This window comes from Trichechus manatus, unplaced genomic scaffold, assembly GCF_000243295.1.
Source record: "Trichechus manatus latirostris isolate Lorelei unplaced genomic scaffold, TriManLat1.0 scaffold00111, whole genome shotgun sequence".
Classification (NCBI taxonomy): domain Eukaryota; kingdom Metazoa; phylum Chordata; class Mammalia; order Sirenia; family Trichechidae; genus Trichechus; species Trichechus manatus.
The window spans coordinates 6,855,828-6,871,467 of record NW_004444047.1 but is presented as its reverse complement, the minus strand read 5'-3'; the positions used below and the strand labels follow the sequence as shown (position 1 = coordinate 6,871,467).

At 63.7% G+C, this 15,640-nt stretch overlaps 1 protein-coding gene across 1 annotated transcript in view; it reads right to left on the bottom strand.

Moving 5' to 3' along the window:
* Positions 1–1,337: 1,337 nt before the first annotated feature.
* The window catches only part of DGKQ (diacylglycerol kinase theta), a gene marked incomplete at its 5' end in the record, with an annotated part of 17,115 nt that continues 2,812 nt past the window's right edge, over positions 1,338–15,640 (bottom strand). Inside the window, 22 exons of the mRNA XM_004383577.1 lie at positions 1,338–1,442; positions 1,829–1,981; positions 2,071–2,182; positions 2,312–2,458; positions 2,639–2,739; positions 3,052–3,230; positions 3,502–3,650; positions 3,978–4,129; positions 5,893–6,008; positions 6,739–6,777; positions 7,241–7,391; positions 7,752–7,813; positions 8,025–8,079; positions 8,214–8,304; positions 8,514–8,767; positions 8,869–8,969; positions 9,041–9,115; positions 9,367–9,520; positions 10,099–10,224; positions 10,294–10,379; positions 10,805–10,904; positions 14,350–14,429. Coding sequence (XP_004383634.1) covers positions 1,338–1,442; positions 1,829–1,981; positions 2,071–2,182; positions 2,312–2,458; positions 2,639–2,739; positions 3,052–3,230; positions 3,502–3,650; positions 3,978–4,129; positions 5,893–6,008; positions 6,739–6,777; positions 7,241–7,391; positions 7,752–7,813; positions 8,025–8,079; positions 8,214–8,304; positions 8,514–8,767; positions 8,869–8,969; positions 9,041–9,115; positions 9,367–9,520; positions 10,099–10,224; positions 10,294–10,379; positions 10,805–10,904; positions 14,350–14,429 — 2,588 coding nt within the window. The remainder of the gene's footprint in view (positions 1,443–1,828; positions 1,982–2,070; positions 2,183–2,311; positions 2,459–2,638; positions 2,740–3,051; positions 3,231–3,501; positions 3,651–3,977; positions 4,130–5,892; positions 6,009–6,738; positions 6,778–7,240; positions 7,392–7,751; positions 7,814–8,024; positions 8,080–8,213; positions 8,305–8,513; positions 8,768–8,868; positions 8,970–9,040; positions 9,116–9,366; positions 9,521–10,098; positions 10,225–10,293; positions 10,380–10,804; positions 10,905–14,349; positions 14,430–15,640) is intronic.

The window sequence follows — 15,640 nt, the reverse complement described above, 5'->3', positions numbered from 1 at the left end:
AGCCCGGTGAAACACGAGAGCCGTCCCCGCTGTCCTGCTACCCCCACTGCCAGCGCGAGCCTGACTCCAAAGGCAAAGGGACAGCTTGTCCGGGGGAAGGAAACGGGGTGGGCGCTCTGTGAGACTACGCGGTAGACCTGTGGTTCATCTGCCATCCCCGTGGTCTGAGTTCCTGGGCGTTGTGGAAGCAGTTCTCATAGCCCGGAGGAGCTGTTTCCTACAACAGTGCCCCCCTTCCCCCGACCAGTGTGGGCCGTCCGGCTGCACAGTCCCAGGAAGCCACGGCCCAGACCACTCTGTGCACTTCGGTGAGCCCAGGAGTCGGGGAGAGGCGGTCATGCACTGAAGTCGAGAAGTGCTGATGAGCAGAGCTGGTCGTTGCCGTGTGGCTTGCTGGCAGATGGGCATGTAAAGTGCTTAAAGTGGATCCAGGTGATTAAAGCTGCTCCTGACCACGCTTGGTGTTATGTATTTACACCACAGCCTCCCCTGAGCTCCAGGCCCCAGGGGCCAGAGGGGCAATGGTGGGCCCTACACCAGCTTCTTTTCAGGTCCCTTCTACCTGCTCTGGACAGATGCCCCACCAGCGGGTCAGAAGGGGCAGCCGCTGGGCCTGTCCCCAACCAACCTCCCCTTCCCACCTGCTCCTGGGCTCAGCCCCACACTGCCACCCGCTGGCGGGGCTGCTTCCTACCAACCTCAGGACTGGGGCTGGGGAGAGGGCAGCTGGCCAGGCCCACCGTCTGGGCACCCGTCACGCCTGTCCAAGGGCCAGCACAGGGTCTCTCCCAGCGCCCAGGCTGCATGGAGATGAGAAGCACCCTTCCCCCAACAGAGCCTGCCACTCTGGCGCGTCCTGCCCACAGTGTCTGTGAGGGCCTGGGTGTGCCTCTGGTCAGGAGCTCACGAGACAGACTGAGCTGAGCCTGGGGGTGGGATGGGGCAACTCAGATCAAGTGACCAGGGTAGCAGCCGGCAGCCTGGGGGTGCTGCTGCATCTGCACAGAGCTGCAGGGGATGCTGAAATGTGAGCCTGGGGCCCCCACACAGCCAGCTACCCCAAGGGCCATCCAAAGTAATGGCGCATGATGAGGTGAGGTCCACTGGCTGCCTGTATTCTGCAAGGGGCTTGGAGGCGAGGGGGGTCCCCGCAGGGGCACACACATCACCCGCCCAGTGGCCTCCACAGGACGCAGCACAGGACGAGGCCTGGGATGGAGACATCCCCAGGCACGTGGTCCCAGGAGACAGGGTCAGGATGAGGCCGCTGCTCTGGAGACAGACCGGGGTGGGCACAGGGCTACTTCCCGGCCCTCCTCAGCTCCCCGCAGCCACCTCTACTTGGCGTCCCCATCTGGGGCAGGCGGCGTGTCCACTCGTGCCTCCTTGGGGCTGCCTCCGGCCTTCCTGGGCTTCTGCTTGGACTTTTTCAGCATGTGGACCTGTCACGAGGCGGGGATGTCAGAGGGGCTCCTGTCAGCTGCCTGGGGGTCTGGGCTGTGCATGTGCTGGAGGCTGACTCTGCACCAAAGACACCAGAACATTTGACCCAGTTTTCCAGGATGAGGAACGAAGCTTAAGTGACTTGCAGCTAGTGGGAGAGGACTGGGCTCGTGCCGCCCGCCCACAGCGCTGTCCAGCCAGCACACCTGACTCTCCGAGGCCAACAGGTGCTTGTCTACCGAGAGATGGTACCCACCAGGATTCCTATTCCAACCCGGTCCTCATAACCTCCCAAGACCACCACTGGCCACTCACAGCCCCCCAGCCCACCCAGCACCAAGCCCACCTCCGCGCTGGCTCTCCAGCCCTGCCCAGCTTGACATACCTTCGGCCCCGCAGCCGAGATGATCATGTGGCCAGGGGCCTGGACCCAGGGCTCACCATCCACCTGCACAGGGGTGGCCTTGAGGAGCGTGACGCGGAAGTATGAGCCCTGGGCGATGCGGATGCCGGAGCGGAGCCCACCCTGCACCTGACCCTGGGGACGGGAGGGGGTGAGCCGGGGTCAGCCGGGGCCACAGCGTGGTGGCAGAGGGGATGGCCCGCCCACTTGCCCCGGCCGCTCACCATGTGCACGACGCCTGTCACTCCCACCACCTCCAGCAGCCCGTCGTCTATGCGCGGCTTCTCAAACCTCGCATCGCTCTCAGAGCCCCACAGGTCAGCCCCCGAGCCCCAGCTGCGCACAGGGAGAGGACAAGGATGTAAGTTAGGCGCAGAGACTCAGGGCCCTGCCCGAGACCACACCCCGGAGGGACCAGAGCCTAAGGTCTGGCAGAGCCTTTGGGGCACCCCACCCTGCCTGCACCTGGGGATGTTGATGAAGATGAGGCCCTCGATGCTGGGCAGCTTCACCTCCTGCTGCTCCACCTGCAGCCGGATCTCCCTGTGCAGGCTACGGGAGTGGCTGATTTTCTGCAGCCCAACCCGCACGTACACGCCCTTGTTATGGAACCTGCAGGTGGGGGTGGTGGACCTACTGTCACCAGGTGGCTGCCTCTGCTGTGCCTGAAGCGGCCCCTGGGCTCCAGTCCCCTGCTCCACCAATCCCAGCTGGTGAATCCTGAGACGTACACTGTCACCAGGTGGCAGCCCCTGTACTCCCCCCAGGCTCTAGCTGCAGCTCCTCTGGTACCTGCTTGTGAACTTGCCGGGCTCCTCCTCCCGTGCCTGGTGGAAGTCCAGGCTTAGCTCTGCATCAATGCCGATCCCACAGTAGTTATTCATCTGGACGATCTGCGGACAGGGCACGTTATCTCCCTGGACCCTGGTCACCCCACACCAGGTACTCCTGAGCTCCTGGGAGGTGGGTCTAGCCACCTCGTCTCCAATCCAACTCCTCTGCCATTGCCAGAGCTCCTTCTGCCTGGTTACTCCCCTGCTGGATCCCACAAAGCTCCCCAGCACCCCAGGGGAAGTCAGCATGCCACACGGCACGTCGGCACTCCGGCCAGCCTTGGGCCCTTCTTTCCCTATAAATGAGCATTCCAGCGGACGTGGTGAAGGCGCACACAGCAGTACCTCCTCCTCCCCAGGCCACCCCGGTACCTTTGGGGGCTCCACATCAGCCACACTGTTCTCTGCGCCACAGGCCTCCTGTGCGTCCAGCAGGATGGTCCAGCGGTCCATGAGTACAGCGTCAGCCTCATCCACGGACACCAGCACCGAGAAGGGGTCCTCTCCACTGTAGCCCGCACCCCAGCGGAGCACTCGGCCGAGGTCATTCCCTGGGACATGAGCAAGATGCATAGTGACTCCCCACACCCACCCACGGGGCAAGCCTGAGGGTCGGCAGGGACAGAGACCACCATGGGGCAGAAAGGGTCAGAGGGGACAGAGACCACCAGAGAGCAGGCCCGGGAACCAGCAGAGATGGAGACCGCCACAGGACGGATGTGAGCGTCTGCAAGGACAGAGACCACCGTGGGCCTCAAGCAAACCTCGAGGGCAGGAAGGGACAACTCCGTGGCCTACACTCCCACCCCTGGCTGTGCCCACCTGTGCCCAGGGGCAGGATGGCCACGGAGGGCTCGGGGCAGGCCAGATGGTGGCGAATCTCCTCCAGGGCGCCGAGCACCCAGCCCACGGTGCCATCCCCGCCGCACACCAGCACCCGGAAGCAGGGGGCCCGGGAGAACACGTGGAACCTGGTGTGGGAGAGACAGGACATGTCCTGCCACCACTCCTGGGAGTTGGCCCACCTCCACCATGGGGTAAAGAGGAGGGGGGCAGGATCCCCAGGACAGGACCAGGCCTCCCATCACCTACACCCCGAGGCTGCTACCTCATGGAGGGCTGAAGACACCTGCCCTGCCTCACAATCACCATCCCACCCGCCTGGTTCTGGGGCATGCCCAAGTGGCCCCCTTCCCCAGGTCTGTGGGCTCAGCCCCGTTCTCCCTCTGCCCACCTGCCACCCCGTGTGCGGTGCGGAGTGGAGGCGGGGGCATCGGCCCTGGCCCCAGCACACTCACCCAGGGAGGGGGCCCCCGCTGGTCAGCTCAAAGACCTGGTGGGGGTTCAGCAGCTTCCGGAAACTGCAGAGCAGATCTCGGCCCTTGAGGCCTCCACTCTTGGGGTTCACAAACACGAGGAGGGGGCAGCAGTCTCGGGGCAGCTTCGTGTGCTGACAGACAAGGGCTGGGTTAGGGCTGGGGCAGGGGACACCGAGGCTGCCTCCCAACCAGAGCCGCTGGGCAGAGACTGCTCCCCCGACTAGGGCTGCCGGGCAGTGAGTGAGTGACCGCCCCCTGTGCCGGGCAGTGAGCGAGTGAGTACCCACCCAGTGCAGCTCCCAGGTCCCCCCCACCCTGGGCTGCCCAGGTCAAGCCAGCACTCTCTGAAGGAAGCCATGGCCACGCCCTCACACGAGGTCAGGCGGGGCACATGGCCATCCCCACCTCACTGACCACTCAGGGCACCCCACGGGCTGCTGGTGGCCCCGGGCCAGGGGAGGCAGGCAGGCCGTGCCACACCCACTGTGACAAGGGATCATACAGCGCTCCCCTGCCTGTGTGCCCACCCAGGCCCACCACAGCCCAAGGCCAGAGAAGCCAGGCCGCAGGACCCCGCCTGGTGCTGCTGGCCAGCTGGGCGGGGCCTGCCCCTTGCAGAGACACCTGCACGTGGAGGACCAGGCACCCAGCCCAGCCCCCCTCACACAACATCCCCCCCGTGCCACCCACTCAGCTTCCAGGAGCCACAGCGCTCCCTCAGCCCCGGCGACCAAGCCCATCATCCAGTCTTCCTGAAGAGTGCAGGGCTCAGTCCAGAGTCTCAGTGCATGCCCAGGACAGACAGTAGATCCAGGTCCCTGTGATGGTGGGGTCCAGGATGGGGTCCCTACAACAGCAGCCCTGGGGTCCCTACGAGGCACCATGGCTACGGGAGACAGAACAGTGCGGCTCAGAGGGTGGGTGCTGACAGCACATGGGCTCTGCCGTGGCTTAAGACCAAGGACACACTGGGGACGCACTGGGGACACACTTTGACCATGTGGCTGCAGAGCTGCCCCGCGGTCAGAACTTACCCGCTCACTCGTGTGCAGGCAGCTAACAGAAAAGACAGAAACCGCGCATCGGCACTGCCACCCAACCCTGCCACGGAGCCGGGGCTGGGGGGCCAGGATCCTGACCTGCCACTGCACTCTCAGGACAGCAAGACTGGCCTGTCACCAGGCAGGGGCCAACCCACCCCAGGCACAGACAAAAACTCTTTCTGCTCTAATTAGGCTTCTCCTTGTCTGGGGTGAGGGACAAAACAGCCAGGAATGCCTTAGGCTGGCAGGGCGGAGGAACCAGTGGCAGCTGTGGGGCAGGGCGAGGGTCCTGGGTCTTCCTCCAGGCAGGCTGGGTCCTTAGGATGGGAGTGCCACCTACTGGCTGGAGGCGGCCCTTGCATGGAACAGCGGAGCCCTTAGTCCACCAGGCGAGAGGGGCCGGTTCCGGGTGACCCAAGCGGGTCACCAATACACTCAGGCCCTCACATCCTCTGCTCTGGGCAGTTCGTCCACCAACTGCGTGGGCAATTGGGCTGGGCTCAGCTGAGCAGCCTCAGGCAGTCCGCTCACCCTCTGACCTCACCCCCTCAGGGTACAACGAGGGTGACAACATCCTTCCTGGGCTGGCAACATGGGGTGGCACTGCCCAAGAACCCAACAAACACAAGGAAAAGAAAGGTCTGTCCACAAAGACCTCCCAGGAAAGCAAAGGCCCGTGTGGGGAAGGCGCGCGTGGGGACCGGGACAGAGTCTCCAGCATCCCCGCTTGAGTGAAAACCAGCTGTCGACACAGGTTCCTGCAGGCGCACACAGGGCCCCCACCAGGCACACTTGGGGCACCCATGAGGCACACCTGGGGCCCCCACCAGGAGCACTCGGGGCCCACTCACCAGCACTTCGGGGAGCACCAGGGCTGTCAGCGGGCGGCCCTGCACGGCTGTGTCCTTGACCAGCATGTACAGCCGCTCAGCCTCCGCAAAGCAGGCAACATCCAGCACCACAGCACCTGCACAGGTGGGCCATGAGCTCCAGAGCAGGGCCTGCCCACCAGGGCCCAGTGAGGCCTCGGCCACCTCCCGCAGCCAAAAAGCCCTCCAGTTCTGGCCACAGCCAGCTCGGGTCAGCCCACCCAGGAAGACATACCCAAGTCCGTACCCCACCCGTCCCAAGAGAGCCCTTTCCCCTCCTCTCCTCCTCAGGAGGAGCCTAGGGTCACCGGCTGAGCCCAGCACCACCACAGAACAGGGCCGGGACACATCTGTTGGATAAGCACGGGTGGAAACAGAAGCCACAGGAGGTATGATGGGACAGGAAGGGTATCCACCCCCATCGAGCCCCCTCTCCGGGAGCTTACATCCTGACTGCTGGGGCCCAGGAGAGTTCCAGGGCCTCACGGGTCAGCCTGAGGGGCAAAACCCGCCCACCCGAATGGAAGGGTGCCGGTAACAGCTGGGGGTGACAGTAGATGGGCACTCGATGTACTCTTCTCCCCGCCTCCACGTGGGTTTTCGATTTACCGTAACAAAAGATGCAAACCCACAGTCGGAACGGGTTTCGGCAGAAACATTTTCTGAGCAAAGCCTCATTTTAGCAAAAGCGTTAGAGAGATGAGCCCGGGATAAATGCCAGGCTGCTGTGATGACCCCTCAGGGCCCCCAAGGTGAAGGTCAGCGGGCTTGTCCATCAAAACCAGGGAACAACATTCAGTTCAACCTGAGCTCGGCTGCGGCGCTCACCTTGCGAGGGGTAGACGCGACTCACAGTCACCACGTCAGCTGCAAAGACAGATCTCGGTCGGGGCGCCGGGCTCCACCGCGGCTGACGTGGGCACCGCCCGCCCCTGCAGCCCCACACGTCCTCCCCCGGCAGCCCTGCCCAGTCTGACTGCAAGTCCCCGCAACCATGGTCGGGGCTGACCAACTCTGCCTGGTGGGGGCAGCTCCCCGTCAGGGCCCACGCCCCCCACAGTGCTCCCTGCCCACCTGGGGGCGCAGGAGGCAGAGGACGCAGAGGTGGGCACCAGGGAAAAAGGCCAGAGGGACCGGCAGGCACAGAAGCCTCCTGGACGAGGGGTACTGGCCTGAGCCTGGAGGTGGGGACAAAGGACGGGGCCCCGGCAGGCAGAGGGTGACGGCCAGGGGAAGGGGGAGAGGGACAGGGCACTGCAGCCCCCACTACCGACCATCTGGGGTCCCCTCCCCACAACCCCAGGTGCACAGGCAGGCCAGAAGGTCCCACCTTTGGTACCCACGGCCTCCTGCAGCAGGGGCCCATACTCCTGGGAGGCAAGGCCGGGCGGCAGGCCGCCGACGAACAGGGAGACATGCGGCACCACGGCCTGGCTCTCGGCCACGTAGAACCGCGTCTGGCTCATCTGCCGCAAGGACGCCTGCAGGGGGAGGACACTGAGGGCCGGGCGCCGGCGGATGTTCCCCCCACCCTCCTCTGCCCTCTGCCTCCATAAAGGCGCGCTGGGAGATTCCCTGGGCTGGACTAAGTTCCGATGAACAAAACGGGAGGGGACAATAAGGGGGCTTCCTTCCTCTGTGCGAGCCCCTTCCACCCCCAAGGGGACCTCAGGGAGACCCGTGGCACAGGACACCACACGGCTGGGAACACGTGACTGTACAGAGCAAGCGGAAATGGCCCAGCCTCAGGGACAGGGGATAGCCCTGCTGCAGCCCGCCTCTGCCCGGGGCCACGTGCGCCTGCGGCAGGGGGCCCTGGGACGGTGTCCACGCTTACGGACCTGCCGGATGTCCCAGAGCCGGTCCAGCAGGAGCTCCTCATCCGCCAACACTGTCCGCTGAACTGCAGGACAAGGGGACAGCCCCATCAGCACTGCGTGCCACCGCCCCAGAGAACAGCGTTCGCTTCCGCCAACGGCGGCCCCCAGACCCTGGGGCTCCCAGGACGCAGGGCCCAATGGGCCGGGAGACAGGGTGTGGCCCGCAGGCCTGGGACACCACCCGGGAGAAAAGCCGCGAGGCAGCGGGCCCAGGTGCACAGGGCCCCGGCTCACCTTGCCTGCTACCCATGAGCACCTCCACCAGCTGGAAGCTCTCGGGACTCTCGGCCTGAGGGCGGAGGATGGGGCGTCAGGCCCAGGGCCAGCCCCCAATCACCCCAGGACACCTGAAGGGCCGGCAGACCAGGGCCAGGAGTGAGTGACCCCCACGGCCCGCCCAGATCGGGCCCCAGACATCTGCACCTGGCGTCCGAGCAGCGGGAGCACCTCCAGCACCACTGTCCTTGAAGTGCTCTGCGGGGTCACACGGATGGACACGTAGGCCACACCTACCCTGCAGGACAGACCCTGAGACTCAGGACGGCACAGTCCCCCACTCACTCCCCTCCCAACCCTGCCCGAGGCTCGGGACAGCAGAGACCCCCTCCCTCTGCCCTCCCAACCCCGCCCAGCAGAACCCTAGACTCTGGACAACGGGGATCCTCTCCCTCTGCCCTCCCAAGCCCACCCAGCAGACCAGGAGACTTGGGTCCAGGGTCTCACTTGAGCCAGGCAGGGTAGATCCTCAGGACCTCCTGGGTACGGGGCAGGGCACGGATGACCCAGGCCTCAGGCGCGGGCTCTCGGGGCGCAGGGTCTCGGGACCCGGGGCCTCGGCTGCCCTCATCCCCGGCAGCCCCACCAGTCCGGGCCTTTCCCTGGGCACCGTTGTCGTCAGAGCGTGCGGATGGGGGAAGCGCCTGCAGCTCGAAGTCACAGGGGTCCTCGCTGATGTAGTATGCCCGCAGTGCTGCCTCCTGCCAGACAGAAGAAGACTGGGCACGCAGGCCGGATCCCACGTGCAGAACCAGCCCAGGGCCAGGGACCTGCCGGCTTCCTTCCACGGGGCCCCTCTTACCAGCACCTCCTCGTTCTTGGCCAGGCGGGGGACAGTGATGAGGCGGAAGTGGTTTCGCTGCATGGCGTCATAGCCATCATAGATCCTCAGGGTCTGCTTGCCTGGCCGGAAGGAGGGGCTCGTGAGCCCGTGGGGTGGGGGCACAGGGCGAGCACTAGTGAGGGGCACTTACTGGACTCTGGAGACGCTAGCACCTCTCTGCCTGGGCCTGCCGCGGCACTCCCGTCCATGCTGTCGTCCCCCTCACCTGTGGGGAAGGGCAGACACATGGCTCAGCCCATCACACCGGGGTGGGGGATGTGCCAGCCTGGCTGCATCCAGGCCCCCAGCCCCATTTCTGAAGCCGTGATCCTGCCGCGGCACTGCGGGCTGTCCTTGCTCTTGCCTGATCCCCTGCCCCTGGGGCTGGGCTCAACACCACCCCCCATGAGCCCTGCCTGGAGGCCACACCATCTTCCCAGCGGACACAGGGCCCTGCTGCCTGCCCACAGGCCTCACCTGGCTCTGGGGTCGGGTTCTCGGTGATGCGGAAGCAGTGCATCTTGCTGAAGTTGCGGGACACCAGGCGCACGCAGGCAGGGGGCAGGATCATGCTGCGCAGGCGCCCGAATGTGCACTCGGGGGTGAGCGCCGAGTAGCAGACTGAGTGGGCCTGGGGGCAGCAGGGCAGCGGGCTTCAGCTGGGGTCTGTGGGCAGCGGTGGCCAGGGTCCAGGCTGGCCCCAGGAACTGCCTCGAGGCCCACAGTGAGCGCCATGCCCCATGCTCACCGCTCTAGACCCAGAACACCCTGCAAAGGCAGCCTGTCAACCCCACAGGCTGCAGCGGGGCAGGGCTCCCCAACTCTCCGCTGTCCAACAGGAAGCCCACCCCAGAGACTCGAAGACAGCTTGTGCAGACGAGCTCAAGAGGTAAGGTGGCCTGGTGGGGGTTCCACATACCCCACCCCGACTCCCAGCCCTGTCCCCCTCAGCCCCACCCCATCTCTTCCCCAACCTGGAGACCACATCACTCAAGAACCTCCACTCTGCCACCCTGCCCAGCCCCTGCCCCCACCCGGAAGTCACACTACTTGGGCACCACCACCCTGCTGATCTGCCCACACCTGGAGGCCACATCACTCACGGACCCCCACCCTGCACCCTGCCCGCACCTAGAGACCTCACCCCCTGCTGCCCGGCCCTGTCCTCACCTGGAGGCCCCACCCCCTGCCGCCCCGCCCCGCCCTCACCTGGAGGCTGCACCACTCACAGCGCAGGCCAGCCAGCACCTCGGAGGAGCCACATGTCTTCCTGCAGACGTCACAGCGCGCACCCGAGGACAGGTTCCCCTCCCGCCAGTGGTGGTGGTACGTGTCCTGCGGAGGGGTGACGTCAGCCAGGCCCCCCTCGGCCCCCCCCCCCGCACCCCGCGCCCTGGCACTCACGTGGTCCTGGTGCCCGTCCTGGTGGCAATGGCGGCAGTCGCTGCAGGCGAAGGGCACACAGTCGGGGTGAACGTGCAGCTCACACACTGGGGGGCGGGCAGGGTTAGGGGCTCTGCAGCACCCCGGCACCGCGGCAGGCCACGGCCTCCTCCATGCCAGCCTGCCCAGCCGCCTCTCACCGCCGTGTCACTCAGTCCCCACCACCCGCCACCCGGCCATCCTGCACCTGGGCCAAACGGGGCCGCTCCCTCCTTGACCTCTCCTGGTCTCTCCCTGTCTGCCTGCTCTCCCATGACCCCAGCCCCCTGCCCCCCATGAGCACTTCTGAGTCACCCACTGCCCCAGCACAGCCTCAGGATCACCCCACACCAGTTACTGACGGGGGCTGTGCACCAGGGCCGGTCAGCCCCCCAGGCCACCCCTCTGTCTCCCTGCCAGGGCCCAGGGGAGGGCTGGACCGCCCGGGCAGCAAAGACCAGGACCCAGGGCCCAGGACACCCTGCGGCAGTACCTTCACAGCGGAGCGCGGGGGCCTCCAGGCCCTTGCGGCAGACAGCGCAGAACCTGCGTTTGTACAGCCCCCGGGGGCCAAAGCAGTGTGCCACTGGGACCTGGTGGGAGCCGAGTGCAGCCTTAGAGAGCAGCCTCAGACACAGCCCTGTCTCCCCCACCAGCTGCCACCCCTCACCCCCACCACTGCCCATCCGCCAGCCCAGCAGCCCAACCCCCACGCCCTCAGATCGTTCCCATCCACACCACCACACCTGTCCACTCGCCTGCCTGACTCCTGCAGCCCCCTAGGCCCTCCCAAGCAGCCCTTTAGCATCCAGCTGGGGACCAGCCCGCCCCCCACAGCGCTGCCCCGACCCTGACTGCTCCTGCCAGTGATGCCAGTCCTTCCTCCCTCCCCACCCAGACCACTCAAGGCCTAGCCCTACTGTCTCCCAGCTGTCCTGCAGAGGTCTGCTCCCCAGGGGGCTCATCGGAGGTGTGAACCCCCTTGGGCTGCCTGGCTGGCCCAGGCCAGGGACAGGGCTCTGTAACTTCCAGACACCTGTTGAGCACAGGGTCCGGGAAGGGAGGACACCGCACAGTGGGTGGGCAGTGCTGGGCTCAGGGCCCACCTGAGGGGACCAGGGTCACAGGCCAGAGGGAGAGGAGGGGAGCACAGCAGCTTGGGGACGCACGCCAGCGCCAGAGGCTTGTCCACCTGACCATCCGTCTAGCCCAGACCTGGGCTGCTACCCTCACTGCCCAGCCTGAGTCATAGCTCCGCCAACTCAGACGGCAGCCTCCACAGAGCCCGCAGATGCCCCAGAGCATAAGAGAGGCAGGCGGCACATGGATGCTCCTGGCGGCCATCGCCGTCCACCTCCAGAGAAGGGCCGCCCACGCTGTGGCCTCCAGAACACGGCCTGGAGACCAACACCAGCACAGTCAGCCTCACTGCACCGAACGCTGCTGGGGACAGCGCATGGCTTTATGCACCCCGGCCAGCACGGCCCCCTCCCCGAGACCAGCAGCACGCGAGGGCGCCCGCTCCAGACAGAGGCCTCAGGGCCTTCAGCGAGCCCGCCAGTGCCTGCTCAGGAGCCCCCGGACCAGTGCTGGCCTTGGCCCCACCCACGGCTGGAGGCTGCTCACGTCGGCAAAGCTGCCTGTACCCACGGGGGCCTGGCACTGCACCTGGTCCCCACCTCCCTGAGCCCTGGCCACAAGGCACCTTGGGCTCTTCCCCACTTTACAGGCAGGAGGACAGTCCCCACCACAGAGCCAACACCAGCGCACAGCGGTCAGGGGCCAGCCTGGACGGGACACGGACGTGCGGCAAGGCTCATGACGTGCTCAAGCCCGAGACCAGTGACCCTGAATCAAATCAGGCTGTGGGGCTGGCTGCGGCTTACAGAACATAGGGTGACAGAAGAAAGGGTCGGAGGATCACAGAGAAACAGACAAGAACAGGATGTGGACACCGCAGGAGGGTCCGAGGCAGAGAAGCTGCTCCAGAGTAAAGCACACGGCAAGGCGATGACCCGACGCCACCGTGCACCCCGACGGACCCCAACGGGAACACCAAGCTTAAAGGAAGCAATCAGGAAAGGGGGACACGAGCTGGCAGCTGGCGGATCAGGGATGTCGTCACTATGTAAAAGCCACAACAGCACTGTCGTTACAAACTGTCCATTTGTATCAGAGATGCGTGGTGAAAACTAAGATAGCAAAGCACCGTGCGAGTCGGAATCTACTTTGGAAATACTTCAACAACAACACTCGAACAGACGAGGCAAGGTGGCCAAATTACTATTTGTGAATCACAGCGGTGAGTACACAGGAATTCACCGTAACACTTCCTCTGCTGTTAAGTATGTCCGAGAAAGTCTAAGATACAAACATTTTAAAACGCAAACACGGCTAGCTAAATAAATGAGCCGTTATCCATCTACCAAGCAAAATACCGATCAGAAGAGCAAGGGCCCCCAACACACTGACCAAGAACGAGGGCCCCCAACACACTGACCCAGGATGAGGGCCCCCAACACACTGACCAAGGATGAAGGCCCTCAACACACTCCGCTTGCTCTCCCCCTCACGGCACCTTCACAGGCACAGCCAACGTCACACAGGCTCTCTCTTACTACTGCGAAGGGGAGGGCAAAAGCCAACAGTCCTAAAACTCCACTGCCTACCCCTAAACGGGGACGCGTGGCTGCTGGCCGGGACACCAAACCTGCATGAGCACACCTGATGGCGAGACCCCCTGGGCAGCACAGCTGCCCAGGTGGGCATGAGCCTCTCCCCCCTCTAGCCTTCCAGAAGCTTCCACTGGTTATCTGCAGAGGGTGAGGCTGACAGCCCCTCCCTCCTGGAGCTGCTGCACGGATTAAGGGGGTAATGAAGAGGGGCAGTCAGATGGCCCCCAATGTCAGCCCCCCCAACATCAACCACCGTCTCCACCACAACACCTCTGTGCCCCGCAGAAGGGAAGTACACCCCATCCCTGGGGCACCCACGAAGGACGCTGGTTGCCAAGACCTCCTCAAGCTCCCTTTGTTCTTTTATTTTAATTAAACTTTTTCTTTTGAGATACTTACAGATTCCTAAGCAGTTGTAAGAAATAAAAGAAAGAATGTAGACAGATCCAATGTACCCTTCAACCAAGTTCCCCCAATAGTGCTGCTGTTGTTGGGTGTCAGTGGGTCGATTTTCCACTCACAGCGACCCCATGTGACAGAACAGAACTGCCCCATGGGGTTTTTTCCAGGCTGTAATTTCTACCAGAGCAGATTGCCAGGCCTTTCTCAGGCACAGCAGCTGGTGCATTCGAACCACTGACCTTTCAGTTAGCAGCCAAGCACTTGACCATTGCGCCACCAGGCCCCCAACAGTAACATTTTGCAAAACTACAGTCCGAGATTATCACCAAGATACTGACACTGTGACAGTCACAACACGATGCGTTCCACCCCCACAGGATCCCTCCCGGTGCCTTTTATAGCCACGCCCACTTCCCCTCTCACCCCACCCCTCCTGAACCCCTAACCAGCTGCAGTCGAGCAGACTTCAATTCATGGTGACCCCATGTGTGTAAGAGGAGTACTGTGCTCCGTAGGGTTTTCAATGGATGATTTTTTGGAAGTAGATCACAGGCCATTAATCTGTTTTCCATCTCTAAAACTCTGCCATTTCCAAGAAGGTTCCCCAAGTGGAATCATCCAGTATGTAACTTTGGGATTGACTTTCTCATCAGCACAATTCCCCGAAGAGGCAGCCAGGCTGTTGAGTGTATCTATGGTTTGCTCCATTTTATTGCCGAGTAGCATTCCACTTCCTATACTACAGGGCTGCTACAAGTTGGATCAACTCAATGGCAATGAGTTTGGTTTTACGGGTTTATTCCATCCTTTACTTTTCAACAATGGACACAACAAAGTTCATAGCGTTAAGGTGGACAGCAAGTATCTCAGCAGCATGATCTAGAAAAGAGCCGACCCACCCACCAGGCAGCAAAGACGCCCCAGCAAGAAGAGTGGCCGGGCCCTGCAGACCAGCACTTACCCGGACGAGGCTGGGTGCCACGCAGGCACACGGGGTCTTCATGTGCTTCAGGCACTTCTCATGGGACATGAAGTTGCAGACTGTGGGAACAAGAGCTATGTGAGTTTGTCCCTGTCCCACCTGACAACTCCCATCACATGGAGGAGCCCCAGCCAGCAGGATGGCTGCGGGCCATGGTGGGGCACTCCCTTCTGCAATATGGGCAGAGGGACCACGCAATATGGCATGACTCCCATCACAGTGGGGCCACTCTGACGGAAGCTGACAGAAGGGGCCGTTCCTGCAGTGGGTGTGCCAGCACAGCCCCCCCACCTCACTGTGAATAATGGGGACAGTACCCTCACCATCCTCTCTGTGTGGGGGTGGGGGAGTGGCAAGGAAGCCTAAGCCTAGACAGCTCCCAGGGCCGCCACATACACACATACAAACACTCACACACACACACACACAGACACACACACACGCACACACAGACAGTAACAGGGCTCTGGGCCTGCTCTGACCACCATGTGGACGGCCCCCGCCGCCCTGCCGGCACGCCCGCTCTCTGTGGGCGCAACCCTGGGGCACCATGAGCACTTCACAAACTCCAAACTTGTCGCCACTGAGTCGCTTCTGACCCAGTGACCCCACAGGACAGAGTAAAACTGCCCCACAGGGTTTCCGAGGAGCCGCTGGTGGATCCCAACTGCCAACCTTTGGGTCAGCAGCTGAGCTCTTAACCACGGCGCCACCGGGGCTCCTAAGCTCCTCTATTTCCAGAATCCCCCCAAACCAGCTTCATCAGGGACATCTTTCTCCTCCCTCCTCCCCTACTGCATACACCCCCAATCACCCCCCCCACACACACTGGGCCGTGCCCTAGGCAGCCGGGCCACCTGGCCCCAGGAGGGGCTCCCAGCAGCCACCTGCTGCTGCCCTAACCTGGCCCAGAATGCAGGCACCCCGGCCTCCCCAGGTGGTGAGCATTTACACCCCCATGACCTGCACAGGGCCCTGGGGGCCGCACTGTGGCCTGCGTGGAGCACCCTGCATCCTGTCCTGGATGGGGTCAGGGGAGGGTCACAGAGCCTCACCAGCAAGTGGAAGAGAACCCTTTACCCAGGGTTCAGCGGGAACAAAGGCTCAGCTAGAATGGGGGGTGGGGGAGATGAGGAAAGGGTGAGAGGGCTAAAGTGGGGGAAAGGGGAGGGCAGGAGGGGGGAAGGGGGAAGAAGGGAGAGAAGACAGGAGAGGAAGAGAGAACAGGGGAAGGGGGGACGGAGAAGCGAGGGAAGGGAAGGGGGGAGGG